The sequence below is a fragment of the Bufo gargarizans genome, chromosome 6 (assembly GCF_014858855.1).
Source record: "Bufo gargarizans isolate SCDJY-AF-19 chromosome 6, ASM1485885v1, whole genome shotgun sequence".
In the NCBI taxonomy this organism is placed as follows: Eukaryota; Metazoa; Chordata; class Amphibia; order Anura; family Bufonidae; genus Bufo; species Bufo gargarizans.
Genome location: NC_058085.1, coordinates 260,088,545 through 260,106,611, shown reverse-complemented (window position 1 = coordinate 260,106,611; position 18,067 = coordinate 260,088,545). Strand labels below are relative to the sequence as shown.

At 43.1% G+C, this 18,067-nt stretch overlaps 1 protein-coding gene across 8 annotated transcripts in view; it reads left to right on the top strand.

The window, feature by feature from the left end:
* The window catches only part of NFATC2 (nuclear factor of activated T cells 2), a 139,137-nt gene that overhangs the window by 6,784 nt on the left and 114,286 nt on the right, over positions 1 to 18,067 (top strand). For 2 of the 8 annotated variants that reach the window (XM_044297589.1, XM_044297591.1), the window contains exon 1: positions 14,496 to 14,945. The exons of 3 other annotated variants lie outside the window; for them this stretch is intronic. In XM_044297589.1, the coding sequence (XP_044153524.1) occupies positions 14,822 to 14,945 (124 nt within the window). In that variant the 5' untranslated portion in view covers positions 14,496 to 14,821. Of the gene's footprint in view, positions 1 to 14,494; positions 14,946 to 15,170; positions 15,279 to 18,067 lie in introns of those variants that run through there. 3 more of the 8 variants (XM_044297590.1, XM_044297596.1, XM_044297593.1) reach the window with 3 other exon arrangements.

Sequence of the window (18,067 nt, the reverse complement as noted above, 5' to 3'; positions counted from 1 at the left end):
TCTCATTCACACAATGAATGTCCTGTTGGAGAAGCCAGTGAAAAAACGCATGGCACTCAGATACTGGAGTGGATTTTAAGATGAAGAAGGAAGAATAGATTAACAAATAATTAATAGGTGGTAGAGTTATGGGGGATACTGGCTCCTCTTTCATCTGCCGATTTAGGCTATGTTCACACAAGGGAATCAGACACAGAGTTTGGCATGCAGGGGCGGACTGGGAACTAAACGTGGCCCTGGAAAAAAAGGTAAAAGTGGCCCCATGTTGTAGGAAGGTCCAAATTGGCGGAAGGCAGGGACAACAGAAGTAGGCGGGCCCAACATATGTAGGCAGAGACAACAGAAGTAGGGGGGCCCAACATATGTAGACAGGGACAACAGAAGTAGGCGGGGCCAACATATGTAGGCAGGAACAACAGAAGTAGGCGGGCCCAACATATGTAGACAGGGACAACAGAAGTAGGCTGGGCCAACATATGTAGGCAGGAATAACAGAAGTAGACGGGGCCAACATATGTAGGCAGGGACAACAGAAGTAGGCGGGGCCAACATATGTAGGCAGGAACAACAGAAGTAGACGGGGTCAACATATGTAGGCAGGAACAACAGAAGTAGGCGGGCCCAACATATGTAGGCAGGAACAACAGAAGTAGACGGGGCCAACATATGTAGGCAGGGACAACAGAAGTAGGCGGGGCCAACATATGTAGGCAGGGCCAGCAATACATTAGTGCAGGGCAATACACTGACCCAACTTAACCAAATACCACAATGCAGCAGAAAATACTGCATGTATTTTGCAGTCCACAAATTGCAGATCCGCAAAATACGGATACCATCCATGTTGCATCTCCTTTTTTTGCAGACCTGTTGACTTCAATGTGTCCCTGTTCCTCATTTTGCGGCCAAGTATAGGACTTTTTGCCAAATGGACATACTGTATGTATGCAGAAAGCACAGAAATCATCAATGTGCTATACGCATCCGCATGTCTGTTCTGCAAAAAGATAGAATATGTCCACAAAATGCGGACCATGGACCCATTGAAGTCAATAGGTCTGCAAAAGGAATGTGTACGCCACATGGACCGCATCCATATTTAGCGAATTCCGCGATATGAGAATCACAAAATGGATATGGTTGTGTGCATGAGGCCTAATACATGTGTAGTCTGCATCCCATGTATGTGAATGAGGTTATACAACTCAGTTCACATGTACACGAAGATTTTTGCACTAGTTTCCAGCAGTTTTTTCTACAATCATTGTTTGTTTGTTTTTCTAGTGGACTTTAGGTGGGAAATGTGAGGATTGCCCCCATTGGATGACAATGGAAATAACCCTTCTGTGAATCTGCTATAGTGTAAACCTCAAACCATCCCACATCCATGCCAAAAATCCAAGGGTTCGTTTGGGATTTCTGCTGCAGGTCATACACATTGGAAACTATTCCGTCGTGTGAACGTACCATTAGTATATTTCCACACCTTAAAAATGTGCTGAATGAAAGGGTGTAAGAGTAGTGTTTTTCATTTTTTTTCTTACACTATACCACTCCCTACTTAGTGCTGTGTAGGAACAGCAACACATTTCCATTTACTTGAAAGAGGCGGCATTGTGTTACCAGAACCAGTGCCTGGTCAGGAGTGGTGGTTTGAAAAGTGTCCACCATGCTTTACTGGACATCATAGCCCTTTCAGTCTAGGCATCAGTGATGGTCCCAGAGGTCTAATCCCCATCTACTCATCAGATGGAATGTGGTGAATTTCGGCAGCTATGCCCTTTGATTAATGCTATTGTACCGTCCCTCCTTTCAGATCTGGAGATGTCCTGTTCAATTACTCTACACATCAGGCTGCATCACAGGGATGAAAAACGTATTAGGAAGCCATGTGTACTTCACCTCTTCTAACCACAAAACATACATTAGACACTTTGTAGACCTCTTCTAAAAGCATTTCACTAATAACTTTGATTTTGCCTCTTAGATATGCTTGTTTTAATAGGCATATTTGACCGACTACAGAGCAGAGAACGATTGTCCGTTGAGAAAAGCGGGTTATGAGACCTAATGGACAATCAAGCATGTACTGTGGGTTTCAAGGCTAAATTAGACGTTCCAGTGGATATAATGACGAGCCCATGTATTATATATTGCGGCTCACTATTTTACGTTAATCCGCCATAGAATCTTTGTGTTTGAGTTTCTCGTAATCGAAAAGTCTTTTTGATCATTACTGGATGTACCCAACGTCTAACATCTCCAGTCACGTTCAGCATGTTGAGCTCTGATGGCCTGGGCCATGAAAGGAGCAGCAAACCTAAGATGTCATGTATAAGAGAGCTACTAACCATCTCTGAACAGCAGTACGAGTTTCCACGTCCTCTCAGAGCTCAAGATGTTTGTATTTCAGCTTCCTATATGGCTACTTAGGACTGAGAATGATATATTACCAAGGTCCTGGAATAGACATAAAGATAGGAAGTGTAATGTCCCTAATGACATGTATGATCCTCCCCCTAAGTGAATACTATTGGCAGACCGTTTTAATCATTTGTGTCCTTTGTACTCGTATTCTCACGTACACACCGCCTCTACCCAACATTGATTGTAAAGTCATTCTGATATCCTGAGCACTGGGTGGAAGGTCAGGTCATGCATATACTTTAGGCCTGATAAACAGCTCACAAAACCTGCATGGACCAAGGTGTCCATATCATTCTGTAGATACTTGGATGGAAATCATCTCCACTTGGAAGCCATTTTGTAGCAGCATAGTTGCCATTTAAACAAATGAGCAACAGAATGACCTTTCTATGTGATAGGGTATGGATTTCAGACTACCTATAACTACTAGCGAGGGGTTGTTGGTCAGGGAGTTATTCTGATTGCCTTATTGTAGTCAGGAAGGAATTCCCCCCCCCCCCCTTAAGTAGGGAAAATTGGCTTGTACCTCACAGTTTTTTTTGCCTTCCTCTAGATCAACTTGCAGGATGACAGGCCGAACTGGATGGACAAATGTCTTCTTTCGGCCTTATATACTATGTTACTATGTTACCTTAGACTCCAATAGACAATGGTGCTAAGCTACAGGATGCTTCGATAGCGGCCTTAAGCTCATCCAGAGTGTTGGGTCTTGCGTCTCTCAACTTTCTCTTCCCAATATCCCACAGATTCTCTATGGGGTTCAGGTCAGGAGAGTTGGCAGGCCAATTGAGCACAGTAATACCATGGTCAGTAAACCATTTACCAGTGGTTTTGGCACTGTGAGCAGGTGCCAGGTCGTGCTGAAAAATGAAATCTTCATCTCCATAAAGCTTTTCAGCAGATGGAAGCATGAAGTGCTCCAAAATCTCCTGATAGCTAGCTGCATTGACCCTGCCCTTGATAAAACACAGTGGACCAACACCAGCAGCTGACATGGCACCCCAGACCATCACTGACTGTGGGTACTTGACACTGGACTTCAGGCATTTTGGCATTTCCCTCTCCCCAGTCTTCCTCCAGACTCTGGCACCTTGATTTCCGAATGACATGCAAAATTTGCTTTCATCCGAAAAAAGTACTTTGGACCACTGAGCAACAGTCCAGTGCTGCTTCTCTGTAGCCCAGGTCAGGCGCCTCTGCCGCTGTTTCTGGTTCAAAAGTGGCTTGACCTGGGAAATGCGGCACCTGTAGCCCATTTCCTGCACACGCAGTCCACTGCTTCCGCAGGTCCCCCAAGGTCTGGAATCGGTCCTTCTCCACAATCTTCCTCAGGGTCCGGTCACCTCTTCTCGTTGTGCAGCGTTTTCTGCCACAATTTTTCCTTCCCACAGACTTCCCACTGAGGTGCCTTGATACAGCACTCTGAACAGCCTATTCGTTCAGAAATTTCTTTCTGTGTCTTACCCTCTTGCTTGAGGGTGTCAATGATGGCCTTCTGGACAGCAGTCAGGTCGGCAGTCTTACCCATGATTGCGGTTTTGAATAATGAACCAGGCTGGGAGTTTTTAAAAGCCTCAGGAATCTTTTGCAGGTGTTTAGAGTTAATTAGTTGATTCAGATGATTAGGTTAATAGCTTGTTTAGAGAACCTTTTCATGATATGCTAATTTTTTTAGATAGGAATTTTGGGTTTTCATGAGCTGTATGCCAAAATCATCCATATTAAAACAATAACATTCTTGAACTACTTCAGTTGTGTGTAATGAATCTAAAATATATGAAAGTCTAATGTTTATCAGTACATTACAGAAAATAATGAACTTTATCACAATATGCTAATTTTTTTAGAAGGACCTGTATAGTCAGTGATCATAACCATGCCCGAATAGAGCATCTATACACGAGATTATTTGCATAAATGTATTTCATGTCCATATTTCCTATCATTCTATAAAAAATATAATCGTATCTCCTGGGAGAAAATTTTGACTTTGGTAACAGATGAATAAAATACTAAATGAAAGTAGGCATAAAATCTAAGAAATGTAGAGAAGAGCTTTTATACAAGTACTAGAACACGATTATATCATGAATTATTATAACTCTTCATTACGAGCAAATATTTACCGAGCCGGGTGGGTTACGTCAATGTGTTGCTGTGGTCATCCGGTGGGGAACTCTGCTGAGGTCACTTTCAGAAGGGCATACTTAGCACATTCTGTTACGCCTCCCCCTTACATAATTATACAATGCCCAATTCAGCATATTTAACAGATATGTGATGTATATACGATGAGCCAATTGGTAGTTATCAGCAGATTAGGCAACTGCTATGGAATTCTCTCTCCGTTGCCAAAAACCTATGAGTGAGTCATTTCATTCTCAAGATTTCATTTTCCTTTACGTCCAGTGAAATGAATTATTGTGCCCAGCTCAAATAGAGCCTGCGTTTTTCACTGACTGCTACACTACTTTTCCAGCCCATGTTGTGGGTTTCGGGTGAAACACTGGGCTTATTCAATGCTTAACCAAACAAGGGAGATGAAAGAAGCATTTTAAATACCAGGCTGGTGCTGTTTTTGGAGGGGTTTAGAACCCTCACAGCAGCCATTACCACAGTCATCATTGCGGCAGTCACCAAAGAGCGTTATTTTGAGGTAGGTATAAATATTACGGGTGAATTCATTAGCAACTTGATCCGTCCATGCTGGAATTCAGATCTACGTATCGTAAAGTATTTTCCTGTATTTTTTTTTAAGTCATTGGAAATACATAATTATGAGCCAGGATGAAAAGTAAAAATTCTACTAAAAATATGACTAAATGATATGGATCTTACCTTAGTGTTAAAGGGGTTTCCAAGGACTTTAATATTGATGGCCTATTCTCAGGATTAGTCATCAATGTTTGATCTGTGAGGATCCCACCAGGGCTGGGTGATCTGGCCTAGAATTGAAATCTGGATTTTAATTTTTTTTGCCAAATAAAGGGGTTTACATATTGACATATTGATGGCCTTTCCTCAGGTTATCATCAGCTCCGTGGTACTCTATGAGAACTTAATGCTCTTCCTAGGCCGGTGACGTCACGTTCATCAGTCACATGACCTAGACGCAACTCAGCCCCATTCAGGTGAATAGAACCGAGCTGCAAGACCAAGCACAGCCTCTGTACAATGAACGGCACTGTGCTTAGTGAGCTGCATGGAGGCCTCTGCACTTACCAGAGCCAATTGGTTGGATGCCGGGTGTCGGATCCCCGCCAATCCCATACTGATCACCTGAGGATAGGTCATCAATATGATAATCACAGAAACCTCTTTAAGGTGCTAAAATAACAAAAGAATCCATATCACCCATTTTCTACCCTGCAGCTTCGAGCAACAAACTCCAGTCCTTGCCGCAGCTCTGTTTTCCTGGCTGCAGTGGTGACGTTCCGTACACACAGGTCACTGGTGCATCCAATCACTGGCCTCAGCAATGGTGTCCCATATACTACTGAGGCCTGTTATTGGTTGCACGGTGACTTGTGTGTAATGAACATCACTGCTGCAGCCAGGAGCACCCAGCCAGCGGCAGGGAGTAACGGAGCACATAGCTGAAAGTGGAAGGGGAGTGAAGGTGTAACTATTACTTCTTTTGTGATTTTAGCACATTTACAGTGGCCATCCGAGTTTTTGTTTGACTCAGACAACCCTTTTAAAGACGATTATCAATTTCAATCTTGATTTTCTTGTTTAGTTTTATTTTCTCAGCTTTTTTGGCAGTATCATAGAGAATGAATGGATCAGTAGGGTGCATGCTTGGCCTGCCGCTCCATCAGAATAGGCAAATGGGACCCCCATTTTCTAGATCGGTGGCGGTCCCAGTGGTTGGATTCCCACAGCCGTTGGATGGCCACAGGAATTTTTTAGTTTTTAGACAGCCTTAAAATTTGTATTTTTCCATTCATGTAGCTGTATGAGGGCTTGTTTTTTGCAGTATGAGTTGCATTTTCCAATGGCACCATTTTGGCGTATATGTAACTTATTCACTTTTTGGGGGTAAGTAATGGACAAAAAAAATATTCCGTCATTTACACTTTTTTACACTTTAAAGTGGTTGTTCAGCTTCTGGGACTGTTTTGGCAGACTCTCCCTCATGACCCCCTCCGGTGTATCGCTCAAGTTCCCTCGCTGTAAACTTTCAGTTTAACGCCGCTGCAGCTAATGACTGTCCGCAGCAGTGACCTGCCCCCCTTGTGTCCTGTAGTGTATGTGTTAACTGATATTAGCCCTGCCTGTAAGGATGGGACTAACATTGATTTCCCAAATTCTGACTTCAAATTAATTAATCAACCAGCCCTAGTTCCCAGTGAAGGGGCCTGAGCTGTAGTACCAAACACAGCCACGCGTTTTTGTATGGTGCTGTGCCTTAGTTAACAAAGAAGAGGATGCATCAGGCCCCTCACTAAGCTGAGTGGTCCAGTAGTAGGGCCCCAACAATCACATATTAATATATTATACTAAGAGAAGGCCATTAATATTAAAATCCTTGAAGGTTTTGTCTGAGTTTTTTCATTTATTTCACCAAAGTGATGGGTGGAGGGGAAGCTGCTGGTAAAAAAAAAATAATAAAAAAATAATGACTTCAACTACCCTTCAAGCATCTGCTCCTACCTAGAGCTGTTTCTCTATCTTCCTGCAGCCAGCGCTGGCCTCAGCAGTGTACAGTGCAGGACTGTCTGCAGCGGTATAAGGAACATCACTGCTGCAGCCAAACAACACATAACTGGCTGAAGCCGGAGAAGATGACAGAGCGGTGCGATGCTGGATTGAAGTGTGGGTAGTATGGGGAGGTTGTTTTTCATTATTTTACCAGATCCCGAATAATTTGTTAAAAAATAATAATAATTGGACCACACATTTAAAAGGGTATTCTGGTTGTTGGTTGTAGCAAGTTATCCATATCCATTGGATATAACTATTAGATCAACCCCTGGAATCATGAGAACAGGGACCCCGTACCCTGTGGGGTCTTCTGAAATAAACAGATTAATCTCCATAGGAGTTTCGGAGATGGCTGAACACAGTGCCTGGCTATCTCTGCCAGTCCCATAGAAATGAATGAAGCAGTGATGACACATGCACACTAGTGCTCCATATACGCAGGGGTCATGGGGATCCCTGTTCTAGTGATCACTGGGGGGAACAAAATATCATACTTTTATTTCCTATGCTATATGAGTGCACAATAGTAGCTGTCGGCAGCTGGGGCGCCAAATGTACAGGGCAGCATATATATAACATGTAAGGGGAAGCCAACGAGAATGCTGTTCCGACGTGTGAATGTGGACCATATACCGGCCCTTAGAGAACCCTGGTGCAGTGTTCAACTGGTCCAACATCAGCTGGCAGGTTTGTGGCACAGAAAAGCATTATGTGCAGTTTAAAGGGGTTATCCCATGAATAATGTAAAAAAAATCTAAATCAGACATCATATAGTACATGACAACTGCTTTCTAACAAAGCTAGAACCAGTCCTGTACTGCACATGGATCCATAGATCTCTCCATTCAATGCTCAAATTGTTAGCTAGCTTAGGAGGCATGCCCGTTCTCTGGGAGTGTGTCCTTTCTGCCGCTGCTGTTGGCCGTTGGAAGATGGAGCTGAGCATGTGTTTCCGTCTCACTGAGGACAGAGAAATTAGAAAAAGCAAACAACAGGTGGCGCTATACAAGTAGATTTCAGTGAATAACTCAGTGGCTATGCACAATTTTTAATTACATGCAATTACAAAAGTATTTACATCCAGGTGCTGGTTTGAAAACTGCAGAATATTTTCCGTGGGACAACCCCCTTTAAGTGAACTGATATGAGCACATTATACAGATGGATAATATAGTCTTAGGACACATATCTCACTCCTCCTCACTTCACATTTCCACCTGCTCCCGCTCTTCTACCGCACCAGTCCCACCTGAGGCTATGGAGCGACCAAGTAAAATCTCCACATGACGCACACGGCATTCTGGAACTTGTAGTGAACGGTGTGTTCCACATTCAGTTCAAAAGGTTCCTGAGAGGCCCACGCTTGAATCCTGAGGTAATTTTGCCTGTGCTCTTGTGACGGTACAGAAACCTGAGAGTTTCTACAGGGCGGCACAAAAAAGTAGCTCGCCTTAAATGTCTCCAAAGGGAACTGCCTAATAGTAAATCTGCCTTAGTTGTCCATAGCAACCAATCACAGCTCAGTTTTTAGTTCCTACTGGGCTCTGAAAAAATGAAAGCTGAGATCTGATTGGTTGCTATGGACAATTAAGACAGATTTACTGTTAGGCAGTTTCATTTGGAGGCGGAATACTTTTCGTGGGCCACCCTGTAGCAGCATACAATAGGTGACCTGCAGTCTATTATAATTAGGTTTACAATGGGTGCAGGGGGACTACAAATTTCAGCATACCACAGTGGGCGCAACCTGTGGCGATAAAAAGTTGGTCCACATTAATCTTTTGTAATAAAATCTAATATATAAAGCTGAGTGTATGCATGTATGTTTGTCCGCTAAAGGAATCTACACCGTTGCATTTACAATTAGGAAATTTAGCACACAGGTACATCAGGTCTCCGCAAGGGTTTTAGACTTGGTCTCAGCTCTCTAACAGGTACCGTTCTGGAGATATATAAAAAAAAATGCATTAGCCAATAGAAGCCTGGTCACATGACCCTTATCAGCCAATAGAAGCTCGCAGACCCTTAGTCTCCACATACACACAGTTTTATATCAGGTTTCCATAACAACCCAGCCATTTTTCTTCACTGCTGTAGGTCAGCTTTAAAGGGGCAGGGCGCTTTGGATGACACTGTTAAGGGAGCGGAGTGCTGTGGAGGCCACAGTTAAGGGGACGGTCCACTATGAAGGTCAGTGTTAAGGAGCGGGGTGCTGTAGAGGTCACTGTCACAGGGGATACTGTCAATATCTTTTAACGACACACACAAACATTAAATGAAATAGATGAAATATACCCGTGCGAGGCTGGGTCCTTCTGCTAGTAACATTTGGTGGCTTCTTGGTCCGTGTTTTAATTATTTATTTATTTTAAAAACATCACAGCAATTTTTGGTGATTTTTTTGGGTGACTTTTTGAGCCAAAGTTATGTGTGAGTTAAAAATAAAAGGAGGAATATAAAGGAAGGACTTACACATCTTTCCTGCTGGATCCATATTTGGCGTTGACTCAAAAAACTGCATAAAAAAGGCTACACTTAAAAAATAAAACACTGAAAATGAAACCACCTGATAGGTTAGGTTCATGTATAAATGAAATGTTAAAGGGGTTGTCTCTTTACTAGGTCCTTTCTGGTCTGTCTAGTTCTGGTGCCTCCCAACACACAGGAAATAAGTCTCCAGCCGACCATTGGTTGCAGTGGTGACCTGCCTCAGCCTGTAATTGACTGAGTGGGCATTTCCTCAGTGTCAAGAGGGACCAGGAAGCAGAAAATTGTTGGGGACCTGGTAAGTATCAAATTGCGAGCGACAGGGTATTGGTGAGTTGAGTATTATTTATATTTTTTTTTGCTGATTTAAAAGTAATTTTTTTCCGCTGACAACCCCTTTAAGTCAGTAACACGTTATTCTTAAGATGAACTTTTCAATCCAATGCAACTAGGTCTTCATTACTCATGAAAATGAATAATTTCAGCAAAATTTAAGCCAGATCCTGTCTTCTCCCATTATCATCAAATATGCAGTTAGGAAGATAACAGACCTAAGTTGTCCTTCATCGTGGATGCTTCAAGATTGTCTGTCTTCAGACCATCATGATAAATAGATTTTTTCTTATTAATCTTAATTCTGCATTGTAAAACCATATTAATGTTAGAGGTAACTAACTGCAGCAGATAATGTAACATAACTTTATAATCCTTTGGCCTGCAGATGACCTGAACAGGTTTTTTTTTATTTATTTTTTATGACTTATCCATATTACAATATGTGAGCAGGTAAAGACATATGTAGGCTTCCTCCAGACACTTAGTTTTTTTTTTGGTTTTTGCATCAGTTAAAAAAAAAAAAAGCAGCATGTGATTTTTCCTTTTTTTTAAGGTTTTTTTTTCTATTTTTTATTTGTAACATTGTATTCGAGCATTTTTCTGGCATTTTTAACTGCTAATGCTTTTTTACAATAAGCACTTATAAAAAGCATTTAAACACACAAGTAGCTCGTAACAAACTTACCTGTCCGGGCTTCAGCAGTGCAATCCTCAGCCTCGGCATGGCCACTCCGGGAGAGACACGCCCCCTGGTGATGGAACACGCTCCCCAGCGTGTGCTGGGGGAGATTAGCAGTGGACTGATTAGCTCAGCTGCTCTATTACTATGTCTAGTGTGTCTGACTAATGGAGCGCCGAGTAAATCGATTAGGATTAGGTTCTGATCCAGGGACTCGGCGCTCTATTTAAATCCCTTCCAGGCCATACACCATTGCCAGTGATAGACTTTGACTCACATGCTGTGTTCCTGGTTCCTGCTCCTGTGCTTATTATTGCTCCTGCTTCTGACCCCTGCTTGTTTCTGACCACTCTTTGTCTCTTGTTTGGTAGTGCACAGTCCCTCTGGTTCTGATCTCGGCCTGTCTTGCAACCACTCTCTGTCTCTCATTTGGTACTGCATAGTCCCTCTGGTTCTGACTCATTTTCATATGACTCTGGAATTGTGTTTGTCTTTGTTTGTTGTCCATCTCTGCACCTAAATAGCGTAGGGACCGTCGACCAGCTGCGGTCTAGCTATCTAGGGTTTGTACTGCAAGTAGGTAGGGAAAGCAGGCTGGTTTCTAGCCTTCGGGCTCCCTGTTCTTGTCTTTCCCTACCTACAGTCGTAACATAGCTATATTTTATATGGTGACCAATAAATACTGTGTGGATTTTATAGGTCGCCTGGGAGCTTGATTACACATTATAGTTTTTTAAACTCCTACAGAGATGCCTTAAGGCTGCCATACACATTGAGTAGCTGTCGGGTGAACGATCATTCAGCCAGCAGCTATGTCTCCCGGCTCCCCCATACACATCCATGTTCAGCTTGGCCATACGTGAAATTGTATTCTATGGGGATTACGGAGGAAGCTGCTGCCAGACACTTCTGGTGGTGCCTTATTTCCCGGAAGAACAGAAGGATCAGGCGCTCAAACCTTCCTCCTCTGACATCTTCTGTAGGAGAATCAGAAGCCTCCACACACATTAGACTCTCAGCTGAACCTGTCAGTCCTGGTGAGCTTGGCCAACAATACACTAATGTGTATCAGGGCCTTTAGTGAAAAACAACAGAAACAACTGCATACCTACAGCAAGTTGTTTTTGTATATAAAAATTCAAAATACTCAGAAAACGCCATGAAAAAAAGCTTTGTAGTGTATTTTAAAATTTACTATAGAGTTTAATTTAACATTTGGCTGCATAAAAACGTGAAAAAAATGCAAAAAACTGTGAAACAACCTAAAGTGGTTATTTGAATTATGAGGAAAAAAACTTATAACTGTAGTGAATGTTAAAAAATATAAAAAATACAACACTACTCACCTCTCCGACATGTGGACAGGGGTGGTGCTGTTTTTGGAAGAAGGCACTCATGTTTATATAATCCTGGGCAGCCCCTTCGAGGCCGTCCTTACACTGCCCTAGTGTAAATGCATTATCGTTAGTGTCCGCAGTACAGATATAACACCCTGCATTCCTGCTGAACCGAGCGTTACGTCGCTGTAGGCTGATGTGATGCAAGGTTGGTTCCATTTAAATGCTGGAGGTCTGGGTCTTGCAGTTGTAACACAGATATTATAATGTGAATATATCATAACCATCTGAAACCGGCCAAAATGATTTGACAAAATACAGTACAAATGTAACTTTACTGTTCCCCTGTTTATTCTAAATAAATTTCGATAAAAAAATGCTAAAACCGAAATCTTTAGATCACTGTGCAGAGCTGCACATCCTTTCATCCTGTCTCGACATTAAGGGCATTCTCATAAATGTCATAACAGAAATGAAAAATCGTATATTCGTACCTATTACTCATTCTTCCCTGTGCCTTTCAGTAAGGGCTCATGCACACAAACGTATTTTCTTTCTGATCCGTTTTTTTGCGGACCGCAAAATACATACAGTCATGTGCATGAGCCCTAAGCCTTATTGTACCCATCATGCAAAACGTACACTCTACACATTTCATAGAAGTATTCTACGCTCCAGACTACGAGCAGAGTGCAGTCATGTTCAATTTTGGGCCGTTTGTTGTTCAAACAGCAGAAGTTTTCTCCAGAACTTGTCTGGAAGTTAAATATCCAGTTTATTTCATCTCATTAAAAGCAAAGAGAAGTACAAAATGTCCATGCAGACACTAGGGCCTGTTTTACACTTGCATTGTTGCTTTACGGTTTTGACATCCGGCAGATGATATCAAAACTGTGCCAAAACGGAACAGTTTTCTCCCCATTCACTGTCAATGGGGACAAAACTGATCAGGATACATTCCGTTTTGTTTTGTTGCATTCTTTTGACCGGACACAAAACCGCTACAAAATCAATGTAAGTCAATGATGCTGGATACATTTTTTTTCCGCTAACAAAAAAACTGATCGGGAGCCTATTGACTTACACTGATACCGGACCCGGTTTGTTCAGTTTGTTTGTTCAACCGGATACGGCCGAAACGGATCCATTATTAAATGGCATGGATCAGTTTAATTCCGGTTTTGAGATCCTCTGCCGGATTTCAAAACCGGGAAAGCCACAACGCAAGTGTGAGACAGGCCGTACATTTCGTACAGTACCATCTGTCCTTAGTCATAGCTTATGTTTACAGGTAAAACCAGGGATTAAAAACACAAGGCACTCATTACAATCACAGATGGTGCCAAAAACAGGACCTTGTCCTGATCAGCTCTTCCAGTCCAAGTATATATATTTATATATATTCAGTAAAAATATGCCAGGTTTTAATGGAGGTTTAGGCCAGTGATGGCTAACCTCCGGCACTCCAGCTGTGGGGAAACTACGACTCCCAGCATGCTCCATTCATTTCTATGAAGCAAGCAAGTGTACATCTTGGGAGTCGTAGTTTTACCACAGCTGGAGTGCTGGAGGTTAGCCATCACAGGTTTAGGGCTCGTTCACATGAACGGTTTTTGAGTTCCGTATACGGGTCGTTTTTAGAGTTCCGTATACAGTCCGTATACAGAACCGTTCCTTTGATTGGTAAAAAAAAATGAATGTACTCTGTATGCATTCAGTTTCCGTATTTCCGTTCCGTTCAAAGATAGAACATGTCCTATTATTGCCCCTAAAATCACGTTCCGTGGCTCCATTCAAGTCAATGGGTCCGCAAAAAAGAATGGAACACATACGCAATGTACTCCGTGTGTCTTCCGTATCTGTTCCGTTTTTGCGGAACCATCTATTGAAAATGTTATGCCCAGCCCAATTTTTTCTACGTAATTACTCTATACTGTATATGCCATACGGAAAAAACAGAACGGAAAAACGGAATAGAACCGGAAACACTACTGAAACAAAAAACTGATCCGTTAAAAACAGACTGCAAAACACTAAAAAAAACGGTTGTGTGAACAAGCCCTTAGGCTATGGTCTGCAACTTCAGAATCCAAAAGGCCTCCCTGTTCTGGACCTTATGGTCCCAGTTTCCTCCTCTCAATGGTTTATTTATCTGTTCACAAGCAAATACTCTCATATACGTCATATCTCCAGCACGAACGTGCAAAAATGTTTCGTTACAGCAGAGGAATTACGTGAACTACAGGGCCCAGCGGTGAGCTAGGCTTGTTTTTATTATATATCAGCCACAGCACAGTATGTCTAGTGATATCGGCCTTCCCCATAGCTTCCAGTAGACTTTTCTATGGTTCCTTTGCAGCAGCCAGTGACACCTTGGCTCTGTGTTCAGTGTGAAGGGGTTAGCAGATTATGTTGTTCCTGTTCTGTGCCAGGGGCAGTGTCACAGTGACAGCGGCTGCTGACACGCTCGCTTCCCCAGTTGTGGCTGCAGAACACGCCCCTCCATAGCAGGTGTCTGTATTGAGCAGGAAGTTCAGTACTAGCTATTTCTGTACTTCTGCCAATTTCACACACTTGTGATCTCTTGTCACCGAGCCGAACTGAACCGTGCCTGTCTTCCAGCCAGCCATCACTTTTGGACACTTTGCCGGGAGCCTCTCCCATCCTACTCCAATCGTCTGTACCAGTGCCACATTTTAAAGGCTCCTCCAAATGAGCTCCAGGATCATCAAGGCTTTGTTTTTCCACGGATTAAAAGTTGTTTAGGGAATTCCGTAGAAGTTTTAAGAAGGGGAATCCTCGGATCCCTGGTCTTCTTGACAGCTGAGCTGTAAAATACATTATAGAGATGAGCTACACCGATCGAGCCCCAGACCCTGACCTCTTGGCCAGTTGTCACCCTCAAGACAGCCTTGAAGATGAATTGGATTTCAACATCCTGTTTGACTATGAGTGCCACAACTCTTTGGCAGGTTTGTAAATATTCAGGGTAGATGGAAGGATGGATATATTGTCTTTGGAAGGTTTGTAAATATTCAGGGTAGATGGAAGGATGGATATATTGGGCATAATATCATCTGAATATAGATACATGTTGCAAAACTGCACTTACGTTTAGTTTTCCCATAGTCGCTTTAAGGGGACGTGTAGCGTTGAAGGGTTAAAGGCACAAAGCATATTTACCTTGTGTTTTTCAGCTGTTTGCAGTCTGCACGCTATTGTGTACAGTCATTAATCTGCACTCCTTTTCACCCGCCGTTGGCAGGTTTGCATTAGATCTTGCATTTGTTCTAAGACGACCAGGAGTGAGTATTTTCTAGCTAAATGACTTTTGTCCGGTTATCTTGTCTACGTCTTTACCATGTTCCTGTTATTGCTGCTTTGTGGCAGACTAATTATTAATGGCCTAATGGTTATACATCCCTGAGCACTTTACTGCTGTCTGCCTTTTTTTTTTTTTTTTTTAGCAACTTGGTGATGAAGCGGTTAAAGCAGAAGAGTTACAATTTGCATGGCGCTCGGCATATGTGTTTACTCTTCCCATTTTGCATGCATGTAATTTGTATGCTGGACAAATATTTACATGTTTCTACAAGATAATACGTTGATTTATTTAGGGCGGACAAACCACTGTGTGATGCAGGAGAGCAGCAGCTGGCGGGCGGCTTTAACCCTTTGGATAGGGGTTATACAGCTTGGGACCACTACTGATCTGAAAATGAATAGGCCACAGCTGTAGTCCATTACTATATCCCTTTCACTGTCTTTCCCTGCACAGCGCTACCCTGACCACCGAAAATGCAGCATGGCTCTATTTTTAGTGAATTGGGACGGCCACAGTGCGAGGTAAAATTTAAAAGAGGACGCAGCACGTATTCTCTTTCCTCCACGATCATGCAATGATGGACTATCCAAGTGATATGCCATCACTTTATAAAACTGGAATACCCATTTATATACCCTTCCCATTGGCATATGCTATAACATTATGACCTCTGGGATCCCTGTTAATCATGAGCATTAAAAGGGTTTTCCAAGATTTATTTCCTCAAGATAGGTCATCAGTATCTGATCGGCGGGGGGCCAATCAGCTGTTTGAGAAGGCACCAGCGCTCCTGTGAGCAAGCACAGTGCCGTACATTGTATAGCAGCTGTGCTTGGTATTGCAGCTCTGCCCCATACAGTGCTATGCAACATGACCGATGAACGTGTCATCACTCGGCCTAGGAAAAGCTGTAAGAAGGCTGTGGAGCTACTGCAAGCGCCGATGCCTTCTCAAATAGCTGATTGGCGGTGGCCCCGGCTGTCAGACTCCCACCGATCAGATGCTGTTAACTTATCTAGAGTATAGGTCATCAGTATTAACATCTCGGAAAACCCCTTTAAGGGACTGAGGATCTTTTGGATTTTCCCCTGCACAGTGGCGCCACAGTCCACCTGGTTGGCAGGGGACAACAACACCACTCCCTTCGAGTGGAGAAAGAACCCCAGCACCTAAAGGCGTTGTCTCAAGACAGAGGATGGTGGCTTTCAGCTTTGCAGCCAGTATTTGACCAACAGGACCACTAGAATATAGGGGCAGTAGCGCAAGGAACTTCTGATGGCTTTGCTCAACTTTTTCCAGGTAGTCACATGGTCGTCCCATGACTATAATGGGCTGACCTTGTGGCGGCTGTAGTAAGCTGGGTGAAGCCAACAAATAGGCACAGAGGTTTCCTAGCATGATTGACAGAGGCTGTGATGGATGAGTTGTTGCCTTTACTTCCACATTATGTCCGCAGGCGCGAGAAAGCATTCCAACAATAGGTTTTGAAGTCCACGTGACTTGGAATGGTAAACCTGTTCACTTGATGTCCTATGGATTCCACCTAACAGGCTTGGGGTCATGCACATGACCGCATTTTGCACCTGTATCCAATAGTGATGGTAGTGAGAAAAATATAGATTGGACACGGAAGGTGTCCGTATCCGTGGTTTGTAGACTGCAATATAGACATGGTCATGAGCATGAGGCCTAAAATTGCAATGCAAATTGCTTTCTGAAGCACCTGTGTGAGGAAAACTGAATTTAGAAATATTTTGGACATATACTTTCCCTGAATTAATCCAACATCTGTGCAAAAATACAAACCTTGTTTTGTAGCATTGCGTCATGTCCTCCTACGGGTATGTCCTCTGCAACTATTGGTTGTGGTTACACTCTGCAGGTGGTATAATTGTTACTAGATGTAGACATTTGTTCTAATTGTGGTGACACCTTTGTGGTCACTTCTGTGTACCAAAGATGGGTCTGCTAAACGTGAAGCTGACAGAAGATCACATTAGATATATATATCAAATTTAAGGGGGTCATTTATTAGGACTGGCGTTTTAGACTTAATAAGCTCCTGCACTGGTGGTGGATCCGCTGAAGTTATGTAGAGGCGCCGGCCTCTACATAACTTTGTGGTATCCAGCACCAGTCTAAGGGTCCATTCACACGTCCATGGTGTGTTGCGGACCCTCAAATTGCGGATCCGCAACACACCCGGCCAGCACCTGCTATAGAAATGCCTATTCTTGTCCGCATATGCGGACAAGAATAGGACATGTTCTATCTTTTGCGGAGCTGCGGACTGGAAGTTCGGGGCCGAAACCCAGAAGTTCGGGGCCGCGCTCCGCAAATGCAGAAGCGGAGAGCACATAATGTGCTCTCCGCTTCACGTCCGGGCCCATAGAGAATGAATGGGTCCGCACTCGTTCCGCAAAATTGCGGAACGGGTGCGGACCCTTTTGCGGACGTGTGAATGAACCCTAAATGTAAGCCAGCTTCCTTTGTGGCTTCCATTTAGACCATTTTCTAACAGGCATAGAAAATGATGACTGAGGCTGCCGGCCTGTCCCCCTTCCCCGCCACACCCACATTTTAAGACCTGGCGTGAGCAGGGAAAAGTCGCAGATTGCGACGCAAAAAAAAAAAAATTGCTCTGCAATGTGCGCTAGAAATACACCTAATATAGGCGTATTTCTGACCTGAAATGACCCCCTAAATTTATACATTTTGCCTTTATGTAATGGTACTTACCGGTACTGACATGACTTGTAGAACACTTTT